Raw genomic sequence first — 27147 nt, 5'->3', positions numbered from 1 at the left:
ATTTAAATTTATATATGTGCAAGTATATATATGTATACATACATGTATATATGTATATATATGCACCACTCTCTTTGTTCTTTTTCCCCTTGCTCCTCAGAACTTTCACCTTGGGATCACTATCCTTCTGTTTAAAGTACATTATTTAGGATTTCCTTTACAGAGGGTATACTGGTGGCAAACTCACTCAGGTTTTTTGTTTGTTTGTTTAAGGAAAGTTGTGTTTAATTTGCTATCATATATGAAATTCATACAGAACAGAATTGTCATTATAAACTGGAGAGGATGGATTATTAAATAACAGATTTTGGGATAATAACTTTTAATCTAAAAAATTTAATCCGTACTTCAAACTATACACAAAAATAAAATCCTAAGAGATTAAAAAACTGAATTGGAAAAAAACCAAGTCTTTAAAATTATCAGGAGAGAGTGTGGGAAATACCTTTATTTTCTTCCCTAGGAAAGACTTCTAAAAGTGACACAAAAAGTAAAAACATAAAAGATTGTGAAATTTCAGCATAGGAGAGTTACACAGCTCTGTACAATTAAACAGGCTAAAAAACAAGTGATACACTGGAAGAATATATTTATAAATATAAAACAAATAAAGGATTAGTATCTTGAATATATAAAAAATCCCAAATGAATAAGGAAGAGTGTAATAGGTGGTGGTCATTAAGGAGGGCACTTGATATAATGAGCACTGGGGGTTATATGCAGCTGATGAATCCCTGATTTCCACCTCTGAAACTAATTTTAAAAAGAGGGCAGACCCGGTAGCTTAGCGGTTTAGCACCGCCTTCAGCCCAGGGCGTGATCCTAGAGACTCAGGATCGAGTCCCACGTCGGGCTTCCTGCATGGAGCCTGCTTCTCCCTCTGCCTATCTCTGTCTTTCTGTCTCTCTCTGTCTGTAATAAATAGATAAAAAATCTTAAAAAAAAAACAGACAAAAAAAAAAAAACAAAAAAAAAACCCAAAAAACTAAACCCAGACCAAACCAAAACGAAACAAAAAAGAACTCCTCTGTCTTCTCTGCACAATGATTTCTTTCTTTTTTTTAAAATTTTATTTATTTATGATAGTCACACAGAGAGAGAGAGAGAGAGAGGCAGAGACATAGGCAGAGGGAGAAGCAGGCTCCATGCACCAGGAGCCCGACGTGGGATTCGATCCCAGGTCTCCAGGATCACGCCCTGGGCCAAAGGCAGACGCCAAACCGCTGCGCCACCCAGGGATCCCTGCACAATGATTTCTATTAAAACTCTATGTTCGAAGTTCCCAAATTGGCTGTTGATAGTGAAAGGTTGCTTAGGAAATGAAGATGCAATTTTTCTGTGGAGAAAATGTAATTCTCATATTTGTTTAGTAACGGGCTAAAAAGAGTTGGCTTTGAAACTCTAGACTGACAGCTAACTGCTTTAATCTCAGTTGTACTTGTTTTCCCCACTGAAAAGGTTAGACTTATTAGATTTAATGAGTGACAAGTTGAGAGACATAAGATCTGCAGTGTATGAAAATATATCTGAAATTATTTTTGAAGTATTATTCCAATTACATATGAAAAATTCCATCATCTTACCGGTAATTGGGAAATTGCATTAAAAATGAGATACTATTGGCAAACAATGTAAAGTTTGGTGATACTGTGTGGTGAAAGACTTCTAGAGGCTGTTTAGGGATCCCTGGGTGGCGCAGCGGTTTGGCGCCTGCCTTTGGCCCAGGGCGCGATCCTGGAGACCCGGGATCGAATCCCACATCAGGCTCCCGGTGCATGGAGCCTGCTTCTCCCTCTGCCTGTGTCTCTGCCTCTCTCTCTCTCTCTGTGACTATCATAAATAAATAAAAATTAAAAAAAATTGTTACAACCACTCTAGAGAACAATTTGACTCCATCTTATAAAACTGTAAATGTACAAGATCATACCACCCATATATACAGTTCCCAGGTGTATTTCCTATAGGAACACTTCCTCAGGTGCATAAGATGACAAGTGTGAAGATGTTTACTGGAGTATGTAATGTTAAAAGCTGTGAATACAAATATCCATTAATAAATTAATGAATAAGATATGGCATATTCATATGATGGAAACTGATATCTTTAGGAGAAATGAACCATATAGATGCAGTTGACCCTTGAACAGTGAGAAGATTAGGGGTGCCAAGCCCCACACAGTCAAAAATCTGTGTATAACTTTGATTCCCTCCAAACTTAACTACTAATAGCCTACTGTTGACTGGAAGCCTCAGTGATAACATAAACAGTCAATTTAATAATATTTTGTATGTTATATGTATTGTATGTTGTATTGTATAAATGAAGTAAAATATAGTAATAAAGTAAGCCAATGAAAAGGAAATGTTATCACAAAAATCATAAGGAGAGAAAATACTATACTATAGTTATCAGAAAAAAATTCACATATAAGTGGATCTCTGCAGTTCAAACCCATGTTGTTCAAGGGTCACCTGTATTTATAGAGAATGATTTGTAAACAAAGTGGGGGGGGGGAAAGTAAACTGAAGAACATGATGCTAGTTATGTAAACTTAATTGTCTATAAACATAAATATTGATTATTTATTTTTAAAAAAATTTTTTTATTTATGTATGATAGTCACACACACAGAGAGAGAGGCAGAGACACAGGCAGAGGGAGAAGCAGGCTCCATGCACTGGGAGCTCAATGTGGGATTTGATCCCGGGTCTCCAGGATCGCGCCCTGGGCCAAAGGCAGGCGCCAAACCACTGCGCCACCCAGGGATTCCAACACTGATTATTTATATTCATACATGTATACATGTAGCATTTATATATTGACTAGAATGATACCCAAAATCTTCTGGCAATGAGGAGTGCGGATAGGAAATGGAGATCAGATTACATTATCTATAATAATTTATTTTCTTTGGAGGAAAAAAGACATTAAACAAAGAAGAGCTCAGAAATAAGAGCTGCCAATTCTGGGTGGTGGGCCTATAAGTATGAAAAAATGCTTAATAATATATTAGACCAAATGTCTATGTTGTGAAGCGTAGTGCCTTCTTACGAGTAGCCGTTCTTCTCACCCTGAGAAGAAACCAAAGTAAAGCCCAGACTACCATGAAATTCAGAAATACCCATTTGAGGAGAAGGTATTTGCAAATTACATATCCGATAAAGGGTTAGTATTCAAAATATACAAAAAACTTATAAAATTCAACAACCCAAAAACAAATAATCCGATTAAAAATGGATAGAAGACACCAATAGACATTTTTTTCCAAAGAATACATACAGATAGCTAACAGACACATGAAAAGAAACTCAACATCACTTACCAGGGAAATGCAAGTCAAAACCACAATGAGCTATCACCTTACACTTGTCAGAACGGCTACAATCAACAACACAAGAAACAACAAGTGCTGGCCAGGATGTGGAGGAAAAAACCCTCTTACACTGTTGGTGGGAGTACAAACTGGTGCAGCCACTTGGGAAATAGCATGGCAGTTCCTCAAAAAGTTAAAAATAGAACTACCCTATGATCTGGCAATCACATTGGTAGGTATTTACCCAAAGAATACAAAAATTCAAAGGGATATGGGCACCCTGATGTTTATAGCAGTATTACCTACAGTATCCAAATTATGGAAACAGCCCATCTGTCCATCAATTGATGAGTGGATAAAGGATGTGGTGTATATGTACAATGAAATATTATTCAGCCATCAAAAGACTGAAGTCTTGCCATTTCCAGTGACATGGATGGAGCTGAAGAACATGCTAAGTGAAATAAGTCAGAGAAAGACAAATACCATATGATTTCATTCATATGTGGAATTTAAGAAACAAAACAAGAGCAAAGGGAAAAAAGAGAGGCAAACGAAGAAACACTCTTAACTATAGCCAATAAGCTGATGGTTACCAGAGGAGAGATGGGTGGGGGGATGGGTTAACTGGTGATGGGGATTAAGGAGGGCACTTGTAAACACCAGGTGATGTATGGAAGTGCTGAATCACAATATTGTACACCTTAAACCAATATTATCCTATATGTTAACTAACTGTAATTTAAATAAAAACTTGAAAGATCTACCCATTTGATTGTTAAACTATAGGAGAACATGCCATTGTACAGTCTGCTTCTGTAATGAAACAATGTCATAACTTCTCCTTTCCTCTTTTTATTAAATATTATTTTCACTGGTTTTTTACATTCTAATTTTAGAAATATTTTCCAAAAACCCAATGCATTACATTTGTGTGCTATTTATTCATTTATTTATTAAGTACACATTTATCTTGGTTGACCAGGTTCAGGGAAAGGATTTTGGAAAGCAAAAAGAAAGAGAAAAAAATGGTGATCAGTCTTTATCCAAATATTCAAGACCTATATGAAGAAAATTATAATTTCTTTACTGCTAGTCAGTAATTTAATCTTTAATTATAATTAAAGATCAGAATAAATGGAGATGGCTATTATGATAAACAGGATCGATATATGATGTTGTAGTGGGCAGTGTGATGCGCCACCCAGATTCCTCTTCAATGAGAATTGTTTCCATAAGTGCTAGGAATGCTATGGACAGACAGACAGCTTTCAGTTGTCATCCCTTTGGAAAGTGTCTCAGCTGAAGAAAGTGGCCTTGCCTTTGGCTATGATTCTTCCCTGGTTCCTCACACCCAATGGCTGATTGATCAGGGAATTGGGCTATTTTAGCCTTTCCTGAGACAACTGTGACCATTCTAACTCCAGAACTTCCGAAGAGGTTGTTGACGCTGTCTCTAGATCTGCAGCACTTCAAGGTAGCTCTCTCTTTCTGCTTTTATTTGGCCTCTTTTTCACAAAGCTCTTCTTAATAAATATTGTGCATGCTTCAAAAAAAAAAAAAAAAAAAAAGATTGGTGATCAGAAACACCGCCAAGGACATTGAGGAATTCATACAGGCAAATCATCACAAAGGGAAGGAAAAACAATGTGAAATGGAGAGGAAGGACAGATGCATTAGGAGGTGATAAAAAAAAAGGGGGATATGGGGCAGCCCGGGTGGCTCAGCGGTTTAACACAGCCTTCAGCCCAGTCCCGCATTGGGCTCCCTGCAAGGAGCCTGCTTCTCCCTCTGCCTGTGTCTCTGCCTCTCTCTCTCTGTGTCTCTCATGAATAAATAAATTAAAAATGACATGAATTTGAAGCAAGTGTAGGGGTGAAATAAGAATAGGGTTGGCTGAAGATGGTAGAGGTGGAAGAAACAGCTCATGCAGCCAACACAGGCAAGGGATCTAAAAATTCATCCTTGGCTATATGGGATCTACTCTCCGTGCTAAACTAAAGGCCCTTACCAGAAGGAATCTATCATCTATCTATCATCTATCTATCTATCTATCTATCTATCTATCTATCTATCTATCCATCCTTGCCTGCTACCAGTCAAGGCATTTTAGCTAAAGAAACAAAACAAAAACTAACAAAAACAAAAACCGTAGCTGCCCACTGTCTACCACGAAGGTGCTTCATGTTTGAGGGGCGGAATGTGCTCACAGTGCATCACCGAGGATCACTAGTGCCTGAAGCCCGCTGCTGAGAGGCTGCGGGAGCCGTTCATTCCTGGAACAGGCGTCTCCGGGCCTTGGGGGAGGGTCCTGGAGGGCGCTGGGGGCGCACGTGGGGACCCGGACTCGGAGAGGGCGGCAGAGGCTGGAGTGGCGAGCCGGGGAAGGGCTCCAGGAGGTGGGGGTCCAGGTCGAAGTAGCGGAGAGGAGAGAGCCTCTTTGGACCAGGGCCGGGGGCCCGCGGGCGCGGGCGCGGCCCGGCCACCCCCCCAGCGCAGGCCCGCAGCTCAGGCGCCCAGCCGGCCGTGGGGCCCGCCCGCGGCGGCGGGAGCTCGGGGTCGGCGTCCTCCGCACAGGCCTCCTCCTGGGCGGCCACGTCCGGGACAGACGCGCAGAGGGCCTCGTGCGGGCCGGCGGCTTGGTGCCCGGGCGCGCTCGGGACGGCGCCCTGCTCCGGGCCGGCAGGCGGGTGGCCCTGGCCCCCCGCGCGCAGGAGGGCCTCGGGGACCAGCAGCAGGGTGAGGCCCCCGAGGGACACCTGCAGGACCGACGTGGGCTCGGGCTCGAGCACCAGGTCGACGTCGTCCAGGAGCAGCTGCAGGGCAGAGCCGGCGGCCAGGACCACCACGGAGGCGAGCGCGCCGGCGGCCGGGGGCCCCTCCATGCCTTGCGGGCCCTCGGGCTCCGGGGTGCGGCGGCGCTTGGCCGGGCCGGGTCCTCCGCGCGGCGGTCCCCAGCAGGGCTCGGGGTGGGCGCTGGGGCTGCGGGGCCGGCTGCCCATCCCCGGGCCGGCGCTGCGGGCGGCGCTCCCGGGGCCTGGGTCCCGCACGCGGTGCCGGGTCTGGACGCCAGGGGAGGCGGCGGGGGGCGCGGGGCGACGCGGCCCGATGCCCGGGACTCGGGGGGCGCCTCCCGGGAGGCCCGCGGGCCGGGGGCTGGTGGCGCAGCCGCGGTCTCCAGGCTTTAGGCTCTGTGACCCTCCCACCGACCTGAGCGCGCGGGGTTAGGAATAGAAATCAGGTGACGGGAGGGGGCGGTCCCAACGGAAGCCCCGCCTCCTCGCCAGAGGAGATTACGTCCAGCGTAGCGCAGTAGCAGGTTTTTTAAGGAAATGAAGAAAAAGAGCTCTTAGTCTTTTGGGGCCTTCAACTAAATGAGCCATCCTACCTGTTCTTGTGGTTTGATTTTTCTATTCTGTTGCATTGATTTAATTGTCTAACCTGAGGCAATTTCACACCATTAAGGCTTTTAATCAATACTTTACATTTGATACATTTAGTACATAACAATTAATACAGTACTAATTAAATTGCTATATCTTCTTAATAAGGGTTATTGGTCTACAAAATCTTTGTTTATGCTTATTTTTGAAAGATAGTTTCATTAAGTGAAAAATCCCAGGTCAAAAAATTGTTGTCTAGTAATAATACTCTGCTGCTGTTATGTGTATCTTGAAAGTTATTGTGCTTCCTGAATAAGGCTACTGAATTATATCCAGAACTATGTATATTCTTGGAAATGCTTCTTTTTTCCTGTCTTCAGTGCTGAAAGTCTTGCTATTGCCATCTGCCATCGGAGCATGAAGACTAATCCCATTATGCCTTTTACTTTTGCTCATGGTAAGAATCCGTTCATCCCTCGTATCCCAGATTACAATCTTCAGACACTCAGTATATGGTATTTTCTCACTGCCTCCTAGCCCTCTACATCTCCTTCATTTTTAAATTTTGCCTTCTGGAGCTCATAATTAACCACAGCCAAAAATCTAGAACTTCTCTGATAGTCTCTTTACCTTTCTGCTATAATTGAAACCTCCTTCTTCTAAATAGTATGATTTCCCTGGAGGCTTTTGGAGTGGAGCCTGTGTTTTCTCTCACACTCTTCGTACACATGGCTAGAGGTGTGGTGTATGTTCTCCTTGCTCCTCATTGATGCTTCCAAACCATTTATCCATCCTTCCTGAGTTTCATGTCATCAGAGTGTAACCAGCCTCTAATCTCTCTTAGTGTAGTTCTCTACTCTCCCAGCTCCAGGGCTCGTCTCCTTCTCTCCTTAAATATTTTTTACTCTTGGCTTTTTGTCACTCCTCCCATATTGATGCTCTCATAATTCTTGGTGATTTCAAAACACCCTTTAGATGTTCTTCCAAAACACGGGTATTATCTCCATCCTGTTCCACTCCCATGCAATCCAGACTCCTCTATTTCACATCCTCTTCAATATCTCCACTTGGTTATGTAACAGGCACTTCACACAACACATGTTCAAAATTGAATAGATCTTATTTTTTCTATATCTGTTCCCCTCAAGGTCTTTCCAAATCTTAGAAGATAACAATTCTATCCCTTTTATACTGAGGCCCCAAACCCTCAAGTTTTCCTTTGTGTTATCCTTGACTTTGTCCCACCTTTCGCTTTAAGAAAGTCCAATTTTCTCTGGGTGCCTGGGTTGCTCAGTTGCCTGGGTTGCTCAGTTTGATTGAGTATCTGACTCTTGGTTTTGGCCTAGGATATGATCTCAGGGTCATGAGATTCAGTCCCGAGTCAGGCTCTGCGCTGGTCATGGAGCCTACTTAAGATTCTCTCTCTTTCTCTGCCCTTCCTCTGCTCAGGTGCCCTCTCTCTCTCCCTTGAATAAATAAAATCTTAAAAAAAAAAAAAAAGAAATCCAGTTTTCTCTATGTTCAAAATATTTCCAACTACATGTTGCTTCATACCACTCCTCTTATGACTACTTTAATGTAAGGCAGCATTATTTCCTGTGTGAATTATTGTACTCCATGAAGGCAGTGACTTTTACCTGTTTTATCCTTAGCTGTAGTCTCAGAGTTTGGAAGAGTGCCTAGTACATAGCTGGTACTTAATATACATTTGTTGAATGAATGAAAGAATGAATGATTTTCTCTATCATCATATCTGGAGAATTCGCATTAATTATTTCTGTGAGAATATAAAGACTCATAACTCTGGGAAACGAACTAGGGGTGGTGGAAGGGGAGGAGGGCGGGGGGTGGGGGTGAGTGGGTGACGGGCACTGAGGGGGACACTTGACGGGATGAGCACTGGGTGTTATTCTGTATGTTGGTAAATTGAACACCAATAAAAAATTAATTTATTAAAAAAATAAAAAATAAAAAAAGTTATTTCTGTGAATAATGCTACTTCCCTATTCTCTCGATTCTATCACCAAAGGTCGTGTAAAATTGCTCTCTTTCTGATAATGTTTCTTTGTCTCTCTTTTCTATTTTATGTTTTTACCATCCTTAGTTTTATGGATGATTTATCTAGTCCAGTATTTCCATTTTCAATTCTATCTACATTGTTGTTTAACCCATTTATTGTATTTTTTTTTTACTTCCATGTTTATATATTCAGTCCTTAGAAGTTTTCTTTAGTTCTTGTTTAAAGCTGCCGTATTTTTGGATATTTTTTCTTGGTTACATTTATGTTGCCCCTTTTTGTGTCCGTAGTCAAATTAAATTTATTTAAAAATACTTTTAGGGGTGCCTGATGGCTCAGTTAACCAACTGAGTCATATACCTTTGGCTCAGGTCATGATCCCAGGGTCCTGGGATTGAGCCCTACATCTGGCTTCCTGCTCAGTGGGAAGCCTTCTCCTTCCTCTCCCTCTCTGTTCCCCCTGCTTGTCCTCTTGCTCTTTCTCTGTCAAATAAACTCTTTAAGGAAATATTTTTATATATGATAATTCATCAACCTCTATGATTTGAAGAACTGATTCTCCTTTTTCTTGTTTTGGGTGTCATCTATTCTCACTTATGGTGGGTTGTTTGCTTATATGTTCTTTGATTTGGGGGAGGTTGTATCTTTTTTAAAATTTAAATTCATTTAGTTAACATATGATGTATTATTAGTTTCAGAGGTAGAGGTCAGTGATTCATCAGTCTTATATAATACCCAGTGCTCATTACATCATGTACCCTCCTTAATGCACATCACCTAGCTACCCCATCCCCCCACCCTGTCCCCTCCAGGGACCCTCAGTTTGTTTCCCATTTTCAGGAGTCTCTTATGGTTTGTCTCTTTCTCTGATTTTATAAAAAGATTTTATTTATTTATTCATGAGAGATATACAGAGAGAGGCAGAGACATAGGCAGAGGGAGAAGTAGGCTCCCTGGGGGGACCCTAATGCGAGACTTGATCCCAGGACCCGGGGATCACACCCTGAACCAAAAGCAGTTGTTCAACCACTGAGCCACCCAAGCATCATTCCTTCTCTGATTTTGTCTTGTTTTATTTTTCCCGGATTTGTTTCTTTTAGTAACCAGAGTCATGCTGTACATATTGTTCCTTGATGTGTTTGTTGGAGATGTTCTCAGCCTAGGACACTCCTTTTATCCATTATGTATATTCCAGAGAATTAGTGTTACTATTTGGGTTGCTTCATTCTGCTGTTATAATTATGCCCACTTTTGTGCACAGACTTTTTAGTACAGGAGCTGGAATTTGAGGAGAAGGGTGTTAGTTTGAGTCCTTGTCAATCTAGGGTGAAGGTATGTTGGCATTGAGCAGGTGGCTGGCAGTAGGTGCTGACTTGGCAGGAGGGCAGCTGGACTACGGATTTGGGACCCACAGGCTGATGGCATCATGTGTGACAGGGACGTGGCTGGTTTTGCTCCTGGTCATGACTTTCTTTAAATTTTTTAAAATTTTTATTTATTTATGATAGTCACAGAGAGAGAGAGAGAGAGAGAGAGAGAGAGAGAGAGAGAGGCAGAGACATAGGCAGAGGGAGAAGCAGGCTCCATGCACCAGGAGCCCGTTGTGGGATTCGATCCTGGGTCTCCAGGATCGCGCCCTGGGCCAAAGGCAGGCACCAAACCGCTGCACCACCCAGGGATCCCCCCCTTTTTAAAAAAAATTTAAAAATTTTATATGACTTTCTTTAGCTTTTGTTTTTCTGGGAAACTCTATCTTTCCTCCTATTCTGAATGAAAGCCTTTCTGGGAGTATTCTTGGCTGCAGATTTTTTCCTTTTAACATTTTTAATATATCGTGCCGTTCTCTTCTGGCCTGCAAAGTTTCTGTAGAAAAATCCACTTATAGGGGATCCCTGGGTGGCGCAGCGGTTTGGCGCCTGCCTTTGGCCCAGGGCGCGATCCTGGAGACCCGGGATCGAATCCCACATCGGGCTCCCGGTGCATGGAGCCTGCTTCTCCCTCTGCCTGTGTCTCTGCCTCTCTCTCTCTCACTGTGTGCCTATCATAAATAAATTTAAAAAAAAAAATTTAAAAAAAAAAAAGAAAAATCCACTTATAGCCTTATGGGGTTTTCCTTGCAGGTAACTGCTTTCCTTTCTCTTGCTACTTTTAAAATTCTTTATCACTAGTTTTGGCCATCTTACTTACTTTGTGTCTTAGTTCTTCTTTGGGTTGATTTTTTTGGGGGGCTCTCTGTGCCTCCTGGATCTAGATTTCTCTTTCCTTCCCAGATTCAGGAAGTTTTCAGCTATTATTTCTTCAAGTATATCTGCCCCCTTTTCTCCCTCTTCTCTTTCTGGGATCCTTATTGTGCGACTGTTACTATGCTTGACAGTGTTACTGAGTTCCCTGAGTCTATTCTCATTTTGCATGTTTTTTTTCTCTCTCATCTGCTGAGCTTGATTACTTTCCATTACTCTGTCCTTCAGGTTGCTGATCTGTTCTTCTACTTCCTCTTGTTTGCTATTTATTCCAGGTGGTCTATTTTTAATTTCATTTAGTGAGTTCATTATCTGTAATTGGTCCTTTTTTAGGTTGTCTATCTCTTTGTGGAGGGTCTCATGGAAGTCCTGCACTCCTTTCTCAATTCTAGCAAGTATCTTTATGAGTATTACTTTAAATTCACTATCAGACGTACTACTTATCTCCATTTTGCATAGGTCTCTTGCTATGATTTTGTTCCATTCCTTCATTTGGGACATATTCCTATGTCTCCTGATTTTGTCTATTGCTGTGCCTGTTTCTATGTGTTAGGAAAGTGAGCTATATCTCCTGCACACGAAGGTAGTGACTTTATGAAGAAGAGATCCTATAGTGCCCCCAGTGCAATGTCTCCTTTTTACCAGAAAATGATGCTACAGGGGTGTCTCCTATGTGTGTTGCTACGAGGGTGTCCTACTGTTGGGGCTGAGCTGTGTTTGCCTTCAGTCCAGGCTATGGTGGCTCACTGCCTATTGTGGGCAGAGTCTCATGCCTGTGCTGTTAGCCAGTCTGGGTCTGCCTTGGGCTTGTGTCGAGTCAGACCAGATGTTTGCCAGAGATGCACTATATCACCAAACTGCAAGGCACTTTCCCTGTGTTGTCCCCTGTGAAGCTTTTATTGGTGGCTGGGGCTGGCAGTCAGACCAGCTGCCTGCCCCCAGCCCACTGCTGGTGTCGCAGTCAGACTGGTGTGTGTGGTTATCTTCCCCTCTCCCTAGAGCAAGACTCGCTTTGGGGTGGTATCAGCCCTTGCCTGGGCTGCTTGCACACTGCCCGGCTGTGGCATTACTTTGATGGGATCTGGCCAAGAACATATCAGAGAGTGTGGATCCACTTCACTGTGGCCTTTTGTCTACCTGTGGCTGTGGAGAGTCTGTTCTACCAGTCTTCGGGTCACTTTCTGGGTTATTTATGCCAATGTGGATGTTCCATAGGTGGCCATGCCCCATGAGATGAGCCCGGGGTCCTCCTACTCCACCATCTTCCCAGCAGCCTCTTGTTCCTTGATTTCTTTATTTATTGATTTATTTTAGAGAGAGAGAGAGAGAGAGACTGTGTGCATGAACATGGAGAGGGGCAGAAGGAGAGGGAGAGAGACTCTCAGACTCCCCATTGAGCATGGAGCCAGTCACAGGGCTTGATTTAACCACCCTGAGATCATTAAACACAGAATGACTTAAATTAATTGCTTGGGCTAGAATGTAAAAGTCTCTTTGCCTGAATAAGCCGTATATTCTCTTAAACGAAAGTTTTCAATTACCTGTATCATCTCAGTGAAACTGCTGATGGACTCCAACTGACAAGATTCAGCAATAGAAAAACACTTTTCCTTTAAATGATAGCTATGATCCCCAACCCCGTTTTCTTGCTTCTTCAACCTCTCTGGTGATTGAGGCATCTGGAGGTCAGCTCTCAGGCACCTCTGTTCAGTTAAAGGTGCTCTGTCTGAATAAATGGCACCCATGAGGTAGGTCAGCTCTCACAGCACACCCAAGGTGATGGAAACAACCCCCCTCCCATGAGGGCTCTGTCCTCTCCTAATTACTATTTATTTTCAGCACCTGTTTGATGCGGTTTTTTATTTTCTACCTATTGTACTGTTGTGACTTGTTGGCCATTCTTTGATTTTTGTACGAAAAAAATCTTTGTTATAGAAGTCAGCATACTATTTTATGGTGACTGAAAATATGGTCATGTGTCAAATATAAATTTATAAAAGCCGCCTTGCTGTCCTGTCAGTCCTATTACATTCATTTCACATTTGCTGGCAATATTGAAGATTTCTTTTCTGTTTATGCGAACTCTGAAATCTATCAAGGTGTCATGGATTTTTAAAATTAGTATTTCATTACAGTTGTCTTAGCATTGGCTAACTAATTTCTGCCAGGACCATTATTGATCAAGCAAATAAATTCAACAGCCATTTGAGGGTAAAAAAAAGGGGGATCCCTGGGTTGCTCAGTGGTTTAGCGCCTGCCTTTGGCCCAGGGCGTGATCCTGGAGTCCTGGGATCGAGTCCCAAATTGGGCTCCCTGTATGGAGTCTGCTTCTCCCTCTGCCTGTGTCTCTGCCTCTCTCTCTCTCTCTCTCTCTCTCTCTCTCTCTGTGTCTCTCATGAATAAATAAATACAATGTTTGAAAAAAAGAAAAAAAAGAAAGGCCTGAGCAGAAATCAAGAGTCAGAAGCTTAACCAGACCGGCATCCAGGCACTCTTATTCTTTGATTTTGGATTGTGAGTTCAGAATCACTGGAAGGTTATCTCTGAGAAGATACTTAACCCTGATTATAAGGTGTATTCCCATTGGAGAACACTTGTTTTACTTTTGTCAGGTTCGCCATTTACCAGAGAGCATTTTAAACTAAACTTTCAGATCTCTCCACCCCTAGCAGATTGTGTTTCATTCTACCTGGAGTTAAGGCTGAGACAGATACATTTAAGTCCCATCTACTTTTGTATTTTTTTTCTCTTTTGCTTATTAGATTACATATTGGAGATATCACTTTCTGGAAGCCTGGAATTTTTTTCAGGGCTATGTGACTGAATTTTATTTTCTCTCTTTTATAAAAAGGCCATTAAAACCAAAGCTTTAGGTCACCAAAGAATGTTAGATACTCCTATGTACTGCCTTATTTGAGTACCCACTTTCCTCTCTGGATTTGTGATATGTTATCTATTTTTGCCTTGAGGATTTCTCTTACATTTTTATAAGTTATGATATTCCTTAAAAATATTAAAATAATTTTTATCCACAAGTTTCAGGAGTGGTTTTTTGAAGACATTTTGGACTATTAGGTTCACATAGTGCTGAAAATGGATGCCCTGTGCCTGTAGCTGATCAGAGAAAGACAAATTGAAACTGGGAATGGCCACTGTGTGATTATTTGGGGGGTTAGGCCTGTGGTTTTCCAGGGAAACAAATTACAAGAGTTTCAAGATCCTTGGTTCTGAGGAAGTGGAAACTAAAAATTTTAACCATGGGATGCAGAAGATGAATTCCCACTCAAAATGTGCTTACCGATCTTGCTGGCGACCAGGGTTAGGCTGTGACGCTGCTCCCCAGGGCCAGAATGCCATGCCCAGACTAGCCCCAACAGGCTACCCACCTTTCCCTGGACATCCTCCTGCAGGTCAGGAGTCCTCTTTCCCCACTTCGGGTCTGTATCCTTATCCTAGTGGCTTTCCTCCAATGGGAAGAGGTGCCTACTCACCACCCCCAAGTAGTGGCTACGTGGGAGCTGGGGGCTATCCTGTCCCTGGAGGTTATCCAGCCCCCGGAGGCTATCCTGGTGCCCCACCACCAGGGGGAGCTCAATTCTATCCTGGAGTTCCTCCAGGCCAAGGGTTGGAGCCCCACCAGTTGGAGCAGCCTTTTCTGGTGCTCCACAGCCACCTTCACAGTCTTACTGTGGTGGCCCAACACAGGTCCAACTACCTGGTGGCTTTCCTGGAGGACAGATGCCATCTCAGTATCCTGGAGGACAAGCTCCTTACCCAAGTCAGCCTGCCGCAACGACTCAGGAAACCCAAGGAACGATCCGACCAGCTGCCAACTTTGACGCCATGAGAAATGCAGAAATTCTTTGGAAAGCAATGAAGGGTTTTGGGACAGACGAACAGGCAATTGTGGACGTTGTGGTCAACCGTTCCAATGATCAGAGGCAAAAAAATTAAAGCAGCTTTGAAGACCATGTATGGCAAGGATTTAATCAAAGACCTCAAATCAGAGTTAAGTGGAAATATGGAAGAACTGATCCTTGCTCTATTCATGCCATCTACATATTATGATGGCTGGAGTTTACAGAATGCAATGAAGGGAGCAGGAACTCAGGAACGTGTATTGATTGCAATTTTGTGCACAAGAACAAATCAGAAAATCCGAGAGATTGTCAGATGTTATCAATCAGAATTTGGACAAAACCTTGAAAAGGACATTAGGTCAGACACATCAGGGCATTTTGAACGTTTACTTGTATCCATGTGCCAGGAAATTGTGGTGAGAACCAGAATGTTAACCACCAGTGGATCAGGAAGATGCTCAACATCTCTATCAAGCTGGTGAGGGGAGACTTGGGACAGATGAATCTTGCTTTAACATGATTCTTGCCGCAAGAAGCTTTCCTCAGCTGAAAGCTACTGTGGAGGCTTATTCCAGGGTGGCTAATCAAGATTTGCTAAGTAGTGTTGCCCGTGAATTTTCTGGAAATGTTGAAAGTGATTTAAAGACTATCTTGCAATGTGTCTTGAGCCTTCTTTGCTGAGAGGGTCTACTATTCTATGAAAGGTGCTGGCACAGATGACTCCACCCTGGTCAGGATTATGGTCACTTGAAGTGAGATTGATCTTGTACAAATAAAACAGGTGTTCAGTCAGATGTATCAGAAGACACTGGGCACAATGAGTTCAAGTGACACAAGTGGAGATTACCGAAAGCTTCTTCTGGCTATCGTGGGCCAGTAGGAGAGATTTTTTAAATAAATGAAGCATATGCTTCAATGACTGACCTGCATGCAGCAATATCAACCATCACCTAACCAAAAGAGCTTTTTACTAAGGACTGTGTCAGGGTATTGTGCTTGGTTTGCACATGTGGTTATTGCCTTAATTCTTATTTTTTTCTCTATATACAATCAGTGTGAAGCCATATCACAGTGATGTAGTAATAATGTAATGTTTATAAGGCATAATTCTCACTGTTCTTATTCTAATCAGGATCCCAAATTGAATAAAAATCACAACAGTCTCTAATTGTGTAATAAAAGCTGAATAAAAGAAAAAATATGCTTACCAATGAAAATCACCCAAGGCACCCAAGGCACTCTAATGTGATTAAGAGCAAATAAGGGATTGAAGTAATAGAGTTTTAACTGATGTTAAAAAATTTCAAAGTATAAAAGATGGAATACCATCTATGAAACAAAACCAGAAGTTTATAATACTAAGTGGGGAACTGTTGAAACAGAAAGAAGGTAGGGGTGCCTGGTGGTTCAGTTGGTTGAATGTCTGACTTTTGGTTTGGGCTTAGGTCATAACCTCAGACTTGTGAGATCAAGCCCCACATTGGGCATAGAGATTACATAAGTAACTAAATATCTAAAAAAAAAAAAAAAAGATGTTGGGATTCATGGGAGATTGACTGAGCAGTGCCATTATGTATCTGACTAGATTTCCAGACATGGGATGCATGAGATATTTCAAAAGATAAAGCATAAAATTTTGTCAGATTTCAGGCAAGAGAAAATTTCCCACATTGATAGTTAATCAAATTTCATCAGGCCAAATAAAAATAGTTTCTACCCTACAGATGTTACAGTAAAACTGTAGAATAGCAAAGGAAAAGAAACATTAAAAATGCTATAATGAACAGCCAAGCCACCTATATAAGAAATAACAACTTGATTGGCAGAAGACTTTGTGCCTGTAACAGCCACAAAAATGGGCAGAATAGTAAACCAATATATTCAAAGTAGTTAAGTATCATTTTTAGAAGTAAGAATGAATGCATAATAAAACATTTTCAGACATACAAGACTAAGAGAGTTTACCATACAAAGACATGTTCAGATTTACAAGACCAAGATAGTTTACCAAAATAGGATCTAGTGGAAAGAACTGTTAAAGGATATTCTTCAGCAAGAAGAAAACTGAGGCTAGACTTGAGAGTGTAATATGAGAATTAAAAGGTACAGAAGAGTGGAGAAAGTATGTTGGGAAATCTAAATAGTATTGTTCTTCAAAAATGAAATCATTTTGTTGACTTCAGCTTTACCAGTAGTAGTTTATTTCTTTTACAAAAATGTGAAGCAAATATGGTAATAAATTAAATTCAAAAAAATTACAGGTTTTATTTACATAAGAAAAAAAAACACCTCAGGGTGGAATTTGAAATGTCTAAAACAATGTGGAATAGCGGGAACGCAAACATTTTACATTACATTTAGTAACCACCGATGAACAGATTTAAAAAAGAAATACCTATTTCAATGCATGCTGAAAATATCTGATAAAATCCAAAGTACTCATAGTGAAAAGGAAACGGATTGGAAGAGAATTTCAGGCATGTAAAATGTAGCTATGAACAAACATTTTACTATTACCTACGGTAACCATCAGACTATTTTGCGGTTTCCCAGAAGAGCAGCTGGAAACACCAAGAAAGAGAAACACCTTAGAGTCCTTATTAATTCATGGGAAAATATACAAGAAACTCATATCATGAGAAATCCAGTGATTTCTTGGAGAGAACCAGGAGAGCAACGGTGTATAGTGCTGGAGAAAGAGAAGATGACTGATGTCAAACGAGGGGAACGGAAGGGCCTTTCTTGTAAAGAAGCCCAGACTTCTGAAAACACATTGGCATCTCTGGGCAGATTTTCGAATTCACAGATGAGATCTAGAATCTGTTTTATCTTTCTGACATCCTCATTTGCTACTATAGCCAGTCTGCAGGGAGAAAGGAATTGCTTGCACATGAGTTGCAGTTTCCAGGCTGTAGAAAATTCGGTGTAAAGGATGCTGGGAATCCCATTGGGCCTCCTGCGGGTTTGCCAGAATTGTGCGTATGCTGGAAGGTGCTCGCTGGGTGGCAAGAGGCTGCGGGAGCCGTTCATTCCTGGAACAGGCGTCTCCGGGCCTTGGGGGAGGGTCCTGGAGGGCGCTGGGGGCGCACGTGGGGACCCGGACTCGGAGAGGGCGGCAGAGGCTGGAGTGGCGAGCCGGGGAAGGGCTCCAGGAGGTGGGGGTCCAGGTCGAAGTAGCGGAGAGGAGAGAGCCTCTTTGGACCAGGGCCGGGGGCCCGCGGGCGCGGGCGCGGCCCGGCCACCCCCCCAGCGCAGGCCCGCAGCTCAGGCGCCCAGCCGGCCGTGGGGCCCGCCCGCGGCGGCGGGAGCTCGGGGTCGGCGTCCTCCGCACAGGCCTCCTCCTGGGCGGCCACGTCCGGGACAGACGCGCAGAGGGCCTCGTGCGGGCCGGCGGCTTGGTGCCCGGGCGCGCTCGGGACGGCGCCCTGCTCCGGGCCGGCAGGCGGGTGGCCCTGGCCCCCCGCGCGCAGGAGGGCCTCGGGGACCAGCAGCAGGGTGAGGCCCCCGAGGGACACCTGCAGGACCGACGTGGGCTCGGGCTCGAGCACCAGGTCGACGTCGTCCAGGAGCAGCTGCAGGGCAGAGCCGGCGGCCAGGACCACCACGGAGGCGAGCGCGCCGGCGGCCGGGGGCCCCTCCATGCCTTGCGGGCCCTCGGGCTCCGGGGTGCGGCGGCGCTTGGCCGGGCCGGGTCCTCCGCGCGGCGGTCCCCAGCAGGGCTCGGGGTGGGCGCTGGGGCTGCGGGGCCGGCTGCCCATCCCCGGGCCGGCGCTGCGGGCGGCGCTCCCGGGGCCTGGGTCCCGCACGCGGTGCCGGGTCTGGACGCCAGGGGAGGCGGCGGGGGGCGCGGGGCGACGCGGCCCGAGTGCCCGGGACTCCGGGGGCGCCTCCCGGGAGGCCCGCGGGCCGGGGGCTGGTGGCGCGAGCAGCGGTGCAGGGCCTGGCCTCGGGCGGCGTTGGAATCGCAGGTTCTTCACACCGACGGGTCTGAGCCAATGGCATTTCAAAGGACGCGGCGGAACCAGAGTCGCAAAATGTCACGCGAGGCCCCGCCCCTTCCGAGGCCCCGCCCTTCCGAGGCTCCGCCCCGCGCCCTCAGTGACCCAGGCTGTGGCGAGGGGAAGACTTCCGAGGGCCTCTAGGATGCAGAAAACTTGTGGAACCCAACTTTAAAAAAAAAAAAAAGATATACCAATAATAGAACTTCAAACTTTGTTCATCTTTAGGACTACTGTTTTCCTGTGATTTCATCCATTTAGAGAAAAGACCACTCCATTAGATGGGCCCCAGTCCTCCCCCATCTTCCCCCATAAAATGGACTTACCCAAATGCTCCATAAAATTTCTTTAGAGCTTGGTCTATCATTTCAGGAGTAAATGGAAAATACTGATTTCTCTTTAGGAACACTCCTGTTTCAATGCCAAAGTAAAATATTTGTGGAACTTTCTTCCTGAGGGTTAAGGTTATAAAATTATCAATAATATCAATAGAACTTAAAACTATATAATTAAATTGTTTTCTTGAGCAATGATTGACAAGTCTACCATTCTACTGTTTAAAAAAGATCATTTTCTTTAAAAAAAAGCACACAGCACTTTATTGAGGTATGTTGGACATATGTAAAGCCGTATATATTAATGTATACAATTGAATTTGGAAGAAATGAACATCTGTGAAACTCTCACCACAATCAATGCCATAAACATAACTCACCTACAAAAGTTTCCTCCTGCCCTATTTAAAACAAATGATCTTTTCATTTTTCACAACAGCCGACACTAGGAGTAGTAAGCTGAGTTATCCAAAATTAGATACCTAGTTTGGGTTAGATGTGGGAATCAAATGCAGACTTGCCTGGTTTTAGATCATGGACTCTTTACTCATGTTTAGTGTATATACCTAGGAATGGATAACTAATTGGTGCTATGTGTGTCTTTTCAAATTAATAGGTAATGCTTCTCTCCCATTGTTTTTCCCAAAATGTTTTTCATAGTTTACACTTATATGAGCAGAGTATGTTTTTAATTCACTACATCCTTGCAAACATCTCTTACTGTAAGACTCTTAAATCTGATGTAGTAAAATGTATTTTCATCCTGCATTTCTGATTGTCAATCAAGGTGGATCATTTTTCATTATGCTTATCGGCCATTTTTCTTTCTTTTTTGTTATTGGCAATTCTTATATCTTCTTCTTTGAAATGTTCCTATCTTCCATTTTTTTAATTTAAAAAATGGGTTTCAGCATTTCTTTCAGTTTTATGCAGTGCTGGTACCTTCCTTGTCAAAGACCAACTTGGATAGCACCTTCTCAAAAACGCCATTCATGATCATCTTATTTGAAATGGTTTTCTTTGTTCATTCTATCTCATCACTCTCTTTATGGCCTTCATAGTATTACCACAATCTGTAAACAATCAAAATATTGTTTAAAAAATTTGGCTTTAAGACATACAGTATACCCATCATTTATCAAATGTATGTGTAGCAAATGTCTCTGTCATAGTCTTTGAAGACTTAGCCCTGATTCACTATGATTCTCACTCACCCTACTCCTGTTGTAATTTGTGGTGATTTTAATATATTCATGGATTCTCTTCCCCCCCAAATCTTGGCCTCTGACTTCTCTTTCCCTTCAGCAATTTTGTCCTCTTTCCTCATTGACTCATACTCTTGACCTTGCCGTTACTCCAAATTGTAACTTCTCCATAACTGCAATTTCAAACACTGTATTCTCAGAGCACCACCTCCCAACTTCCTAGCTTAGTCCTTTAAATATACAAACTTAATCAGTCCTCCTGGCCCTTCTGGAAAATTCCATTGATCCTACCACCTTTCACTGAAACTGACACCATCAGGTTCTCACTTCCCTCTTTACCTGGAATTTAAATTCCATGGACAGTCATTATAAATAATTATCATGTTTATATCTTCATCTCCCTTTCCTGGTTCCTGCTTTGCTGACTAATACATTTGTTACTCTGTGGTTGCATTTGTGCAGCGAAGTAGGGCTGGAAGAAAATACTCAACCCCACTGACTAATCTTTCTCTAAATTCATGATCAACAACCTCAAGTAGGCTACTAATTGCTGCCCTGTTATCTGTGTTGCTCTGTTTCATTCACTTTTTCAGTCTTGCAGATGAGCATTGTGTGCTTGCTTCTCTCTGCAAACCTGATACCTCATCCCTTATTTTCTCTCCTAGATGGCCACCATTTTCTTTTTCACTGAGATGATAGAAGCAATCAAAAAATAGTTTTGAAAATGCTCATAATTGCCATTCATTAAGCTCCACTGGGATTATATATTTTGCCCTTTGTCCTCTTCCCATAAGTGATATGTTGTGCTTCTAGCAAAACCCACTTTCTCCATTTGTGCAGTTCATCTCCTCTCATTTTGCCTCCTCAAGGACATTGCTTTACCAATCCCCTCCTCTCTGTCCAGCACCATCAAATTTTACTACCTTCACCAATTCAGTATCTTCAATGTATAATTGAGAGGTAAAGTCTTCCATCTTCAACAAAAACTCTGCTGACATGACTTTCTCCTTCAGTTTCTTTTTAAAACAATATTTATTTATTTATTTGTTTATTTATTTATTTATTTATTTATTTATGAGAGAGAGAGAGAGAGAGAGAGAGAGAGAAAGGGCAGAGGGAGAGGGAGAGAATCTTGAGCAGATTTCCTACTGAGCTTGGAGCCCTCGGACATGGGGCTTGATCTCACAACTCTAAGATCATGACCTGTGTTGAAATCAAGAGTAGGTTGCTTAACCAACTAAACCACCCAAGTGCTCCTCTCCTCCATTTCTACATCAATTTTCTCTTTCCTCATATGCTGAAACTATCAAATTTGTGGACTCTACTTGGATTCTTTAATTTTACTTCTTCCACTTGCTCTTGAACCCACTATAATCAGACTTCTGTCCATGCCAGTCATCTCTAAGCACTCTCATTAAGGTCATCAGTGATTCCCACATTATGAAATCCAGTGGTTAATTTTCAGTTCTCATCCTGAGTTAGGAGCAACACTTTACACCATCACTGTTTCTTTTAAACATTATCCCCCTTGGCATCCAAGACTTCACACTTCCCCAGTGTGTCTCTGGCTTCATCTCAGTTTCCTTAGCTGTTTGCTTCTCATCCCAGGACCTCTTTCTGGCCTTTTCTTTTTTCCTGTCAACTTTCACAGCCTTCCTTTAAGTATGTTGGTGACCCCCAAACATGAGTCTCCTTCATGTGTCTTTCCCAACAGTATGCAGCTGCATTTTTCTCCTGGATATCTATTAAGTTGAATCATATGCAATTTTTATTTTTGTAGGTCAAAATGGTTGTATATTGCTAATTTTCTGTATGTCAATCTAATGATAGGCAGTCCAAATTTCAGGTCCAAATTTGAGTTCCTCCTATTTCCCAAACTAGAAGGATCTTTTAAAAATGTTCCCCATTACAGTAAGTGGCAATTACTTCCTGTTGCTCAAGCCAAAAACTTGGAATTATCCTTGGGAGTCTTTCTTACACATTTCACATCCATTCCATCTGGATATCCTGGGCCATAGTCCTTCTTCCCCTCTGCCTCACTACCTGCTGCCACCTTCATCCCTTTAGTGAATTACTGTAGGAGCCTCCTAAGTGGTCTCCTTGAATTTATTTTTTTTAATTTTTATTTTTTTAGTAATCTCTATGCCCAGTGTGGGGCTGGAACTCACGAGATCATGAGTGTATGCTTTACTGACTAAGCCAACCCGGTATCCCGTCCTTACATCTTTTCTTTGTTTCTTTCCAGCCTAGACTGCACACATGAGCTAGTGTGGTTCTATTTTTGTGTGTGTGTGTGTGTGTGTGTGTGGGGGGGGGTTCTATTAAACTGTAAGGCAGACCATGTTACTTCTCTGCTCACATGCCTCCAATTTCACTGAGAGTCAAAGCCAATATTCTTATATGGGTCTGCAGAGCTCTCTCTGTATGATCTGGATGTCTCACCCCTATTATGTCACACTGTACTTCCTATCAGTCTCCCGCTTTTTCCTTCTGTTACAACTCTGTGCCTCTATGCTTTTCCTAGAAATGGACAGGTATAATCACAAATTTTGCAACTGCCTTTCTCCTACCTATCTATCTGCACGGTTCCTGACTTCTTTCAGACCATTATTGAAAATGCTCCATCTCAAAAAAAAAAAAAAAAGAAAATGCTCCATCTCTGAGGTTTTCCCTGAGTATACCATCTAAAATGGTAATCTCTGACCTTCTACCTCCCCTTAATCTTTTGTGCATATCAGTATGTAACATGGTGTGCATTTTATTTATCTTGTTTACCATCTGTATTATCTTTACCAGAGTATAAGCTCATTATTGCAGGAATTTTTAACAGTTTTGCACTTTGCTATATCCTCAGTTTTGGAACACTGTCAGATGTATAGTGGACACTCAAAAATATGTGTTGAATAAATAAATGATTTTTAAAATCAGTTATGAGCATTTTTTTAAAAAAAGGTATTATTTTTAAGTAATCTTTACACACAACATGAGGCCCAGACTCACAACTCCAGGATGAAGAGTCAAATGCTTCACTGACTGAGCTAGCCAGGTGCCCCATGAGCATGAGATTCTTACGAATCTTTTCAAATATTGCCCTCTGTTCCATTTTCTCTATCTCCTCCTTCTGGAACTCCACTAGTCTTATATTAGAACTTCCTTTCCTCAAATAACTCTTTATTGTTTTTATGTCTGTGCCCTTCTATGGTAAATTATAAGAATGTTTAAAAAATATGTTCAATGCTTTACATGGTTTGTTCCTGAGGATTTTTTTGGCCATTATAGACCAAAATGAATGTCTTCAGTCATTTTTTAATGTGTAGGGTGTGATGCTCTGGAGAAATAGAAGTCATCATTTGTGGAAATAAAATCCTCATCTTAGGCTGGGACTTCAGGCTGATTAACTGCTGATTCTTCTATGCCATATAGGAGGGCACAAGGTGGTGTGTGTGTATATGTGTGAATTATTTTTCTAGTTTAAGTGCTCTGACTAGGATTTCCAGTATTATGTTGAATGGAAGTGGTGAGAGTGAATATCCTTGCACTGTACCAGATCTTTTTTTTAAATTAATTAATTAATTAATTAATTTATTTTTGTACCAGATCTTATAAGAAAAGTTTTCCGTTTTTCCTCATTGCCCATGATGTTAGCTGTGAGATTTTCATATATGGTCTTCATCACATTAAATTTCTTTTATGTCATTTATTTTGTTGAGAGTATCATAAATGGATGCATAATTTTTTCAAATGCTTTTTCTGCATTTATCAAGTTGATCACATGGCTTTTATTTTTATTTTTTGAGATGGTTGTGTGGTTTTTATATTTATTCATTCATTCATTCATTCATTCATTCATTCATTTAAAGATTTTAAAAAATTTATTCATGAGACACAGAGACATAGGTAGAGAAGCAGGCTCCTCGAAGGGAGCCCAATGCAGGACTCAATCCCTGGACAGGGATCACACCTGAGCCCAAGGCAGATGCTCAACCACTGAGCCACCCAGGTGTCCCAGGTTGTGTGGTTTTTAATTGTTCATTCTGTTAATATAGTCTGTCACCTTGATTGATTTTGATACATTGAACCATCTTTGCATCCCAGGGATAAATCCTAGTTGGTCTTGATGCAGAATCCTTTTTTTTTTTTTTTTTAAGATTTTATTTATTTATTCGTGAGAGACACACAGAGAGAGAGAGAGAGAGAGAGAGAGAGAGAGGCAGAGACACAGGCAGAGGGAGAAGCAGGCTACCCGCAAGAAGCCCAACGTGGAATTTGATCCTGGATCCCAGGATCACGCCCTGAGCCAAAGGCAGAGAGGCTCTACCGCTGAGCCACCCAGGCGTCCCCTCAGAATCCTTTAAGTATGTTGATGAATTTGGTTTGCTAGTATTTGTTTTCTTTCTTTCTTTTTTTTTTTTAATTTTTATTTATTTATGATAGTCACACAGAGAGAGAGAAAGAGGCAGAGACACAGGCAGAGGAAGAAGCAGGCTCCACGCACCGGGAGCCTGATGTGGGATTCGATCCCGGGTCTCCAGAATCGCGCCCTGGGCCAAAGGCAGGCGCTAAACCGCTGCGCCACCCAGGGATCCCTAGTATTTGTTTTCTTATGGTGTCTTTGGCTTTACTATCAGGGTGATACTGGCCTCATAAAATGACTTTGGAAGTGTTCCCATGTCTCCTCTTTTTTTTGAGAAGACTTTAAAAAGGATTGATATTAATTCTTCTTTGACTGGTAGAATTTACCAATGAATCCATCTTGTCCTGGACTTTTCTTTGTTAGGAGGTTTTTGATTATTGATTCAATCTCCTTATTTGTTATTGGTCTGTTCAGGTGTTCTAGATGTTCTTGATTCAATTTTGGTAGGTTGTATGTTTCTGGGAATTTATATATTTCTTCTACATTATCCAATTTATTGGTATATAATTGTTCATAATAACTTCTTAAGACTTTTTTTCTTTTTTTTAAAGTATTGTTTCCAGGGGTACCTGGGTGGCACAGCTGTTTAAGCATCTGACTCAGGTCCTGATCTCAGGGTTGTGGGATTGAGTCCCATGTTGGACTCCATGCTCAGCAAAGAATTTGCTTGGGGCTTCTCCTTCTCTCTCTACCCCTCCCCACTCAAATAAATAAATAAGTCTTAAAAATATAGTATCTATTTTTTTTTCTAAATTTTTATTCATTTATGATAGTCACAGAGAAAGAGAGAGAGAGGCAGAGACACAGGCAGAGGGAGAAGCAGGCTCCATGCACCGGGAGCCTGACGTGGGATTCGATCCCGGGTCTCCAGGATCGCGCCCTGGGCCAAAGGCAGGCGCCAAACCGCTGCACCACCCAGGGATCCCTATAGTATCTATTTTGATTCTTTTTATTTCTTAGGTATCCATTGTGATGTATGCCCTTTCATTTATGATTTTATTTATCTGAGTCTCCTATTTTTTCCTTAGTCAAGCTAAAGATTTGTTGATTTTATTTTTTTCAAACAAAACCAAGTCTTAGTTTTGTTGATTTTTCTATCGCTTATCTATTCTTTCTTTGATTTACTTTTGCTCTAATCTTTATTATTCTAACTTTGAGCTTTGTTCTTCTTTTTCTAACTTTAGGCTTTGTTCTTCTTTTTCTAGTTCTATGGTATATAAAGTTAGGTTGACTTATTTGAAATCTTTCTTCTTTTTTAATGTAAGTGTTTATTGCTGTCAAATTCCTTGTTAGTATTGCTTTTGCTGCATTACATAAGTTTTGGTATGCCTGTTTTTGTTGCCATTTGCATGGACTACCTTGCTAATCCCTTCACTCTCAAATTTTGTGTTTCCTTAAATCTAAAGTATGTCTCTTGTAGTTAGCATGTAATTGGGTCTTGTCCTCCCAATTCAGTATGTCTTTTGATTGGGGAGTTTGGTCCATGTATATTTAGAGTATTTGTTGATTGGTAAAGACTTATTACTGACATGTTGTTAATTGTTTTGCCTTTTTTGTAGTTCTCCTGTTCCTCCTATTGCTGTCTGCATGATTTTATTTTATTTTTTATAAATAGTGGTGTGTTTGGATTCTTTTCTCTTTATCTTTTGTGAATCTACTGTACTTTTTTGGTGTGTGGTTACTATGGGGTTTGCATTGAACATTTTGTAATTATAACAATCTTTTTAAAGCTGATGACAACTTAACTTCAATTGCTTGCAGAAACTACTTTATGTAATTGATGACAGATTCTATTTTTCTCTATATTGTGTTTCTAGTAACAAATTTCTGTGGTTATAGTTATCCTTACTGTTTTTGTCTTCTAATTTATATACTACTGTTAAAATGATTTATGCACTACCATTACAGTATTACAATATTCTGTTTGTCCTTATATTCACCTTCAGCAGAGATTTATACTTTTGTAAGCTTTTATGTTACTTAGCATCTTTTCATTTCTACTTGAAAAACTTCCTTTAGTGCTTCTTGTAAGGCAGGTCTAGTGTTGATAAACTCCTTCAGTTTTCGTTTGGGAAAACCTTTTCTATCCTTGATTTTTATTTTATTTTATTTTATTTTATTTTATTTTATTTTATTTTATTTTATCCTTGATTTTTAAAGGACAGTTTTGCCATGTATTCTTGGTTGGCAGTTTTTTCTTTAAATACTTTGAATAGATCATCCCATTCTTTCCTGGTCTGCAAAGTTTTTGCTGAGAAAACCACTGAAAGGCTTCTTTGTGCATGGCAAATTGCATTCAAAATTATCTTTTTGCCTTTCATTTTTTAAAAAAGATTTTATTTATTTATTCATGAGAGACACACGCACACACAGAGATGCAT

The 27147-nt window shown here is 41.8% G+C and overlaps 2 protein-coding genes and 1 pseudogene across 2 annotated transcripts; 1 reads left to right on the top strand and 2 right to left on the bottom strand.

Annotated features, from left to right (window-relative positions):
- Positions 1-4238: 4238 nt before the first annotated feature.
- LOC140614443 (proline-rich protein 23A-like) lies at positions 4239-6316 on the bottom strand. The gene is made up of 2 exons (XM_072793655.1): positions 5525-6316; positions 4239-4860 (listed from the first exon to the last, which is right to left on the bottom strand). Exon 1 carries the CDS (start codon positions 6314-6316, stop codon positions 5585-5587), a length of 732 nt encoding a protein of 243 aa, XP_072649756.1. The 3' UTR covers positions 4239-4860; positions 5525-5584.
- An 8092-nt stretch (positions 6317-14408) lies between these two features.
- On the top strand, positions 14409-15846 carry LOC140614442 (annexin A7 pseudogene; annotated as a pseudogene).
- A 640-nt stretch (positions 15847-16486) lies between these two features.
- On the bottom strand, positions 16487-18572 carry LOC140614441 (proline-rich protein 23A-like). Its single transcript, XM_072793654.1, has one exon. The coding sequence runs from the start codon at positions 18570-18572 to the stop codon at positions 17841-17843; it is 732 nt and encodes a 243-aa protein (XP_072649755.1). The 3' UTR covers positions 16487-17840.
- Between the last annotated feature and the right edge of the window lie 8575 nt (positions 18573-27147).

This window comes from Canis lupus, chromosome 22 (genome assembly GCF_048164855.1).
Source record: "Canis lupus baileyi chromosome 22, mCanLup2.hap1, whole genome shotgun sequence".
Classification (NCBI taxonomy): domain Eukaryota; kingdom Metazoa; phylum Chordata; class Mammalia; order Carnivora; family Canidae; genus Canis; species Canis lupus.
Note: the sequence above shows the minus strand (reverse complement) of the source record. Positions and strands in the feature narration are given on the sequence as shown.

What these genes read in the sequence shown, in the direction of transcription:
- LOC140614441 (XM_072793654.1), bottom strand. Translation starts at nt 18,572, where the DNA reads ATGGGCAGCCGGCCCCGCAGCCCCAGCGCCCACCCCGAGCCCTGCTGG.
- LOC140614443 (XM_072793655.1), bottom strand. Translation starts at nt 6,316, where the DNA reads ATGGGCAGCCGGCCCCGCAGCCCCAGCGCCCACCCCGAGCCCTGCTGG.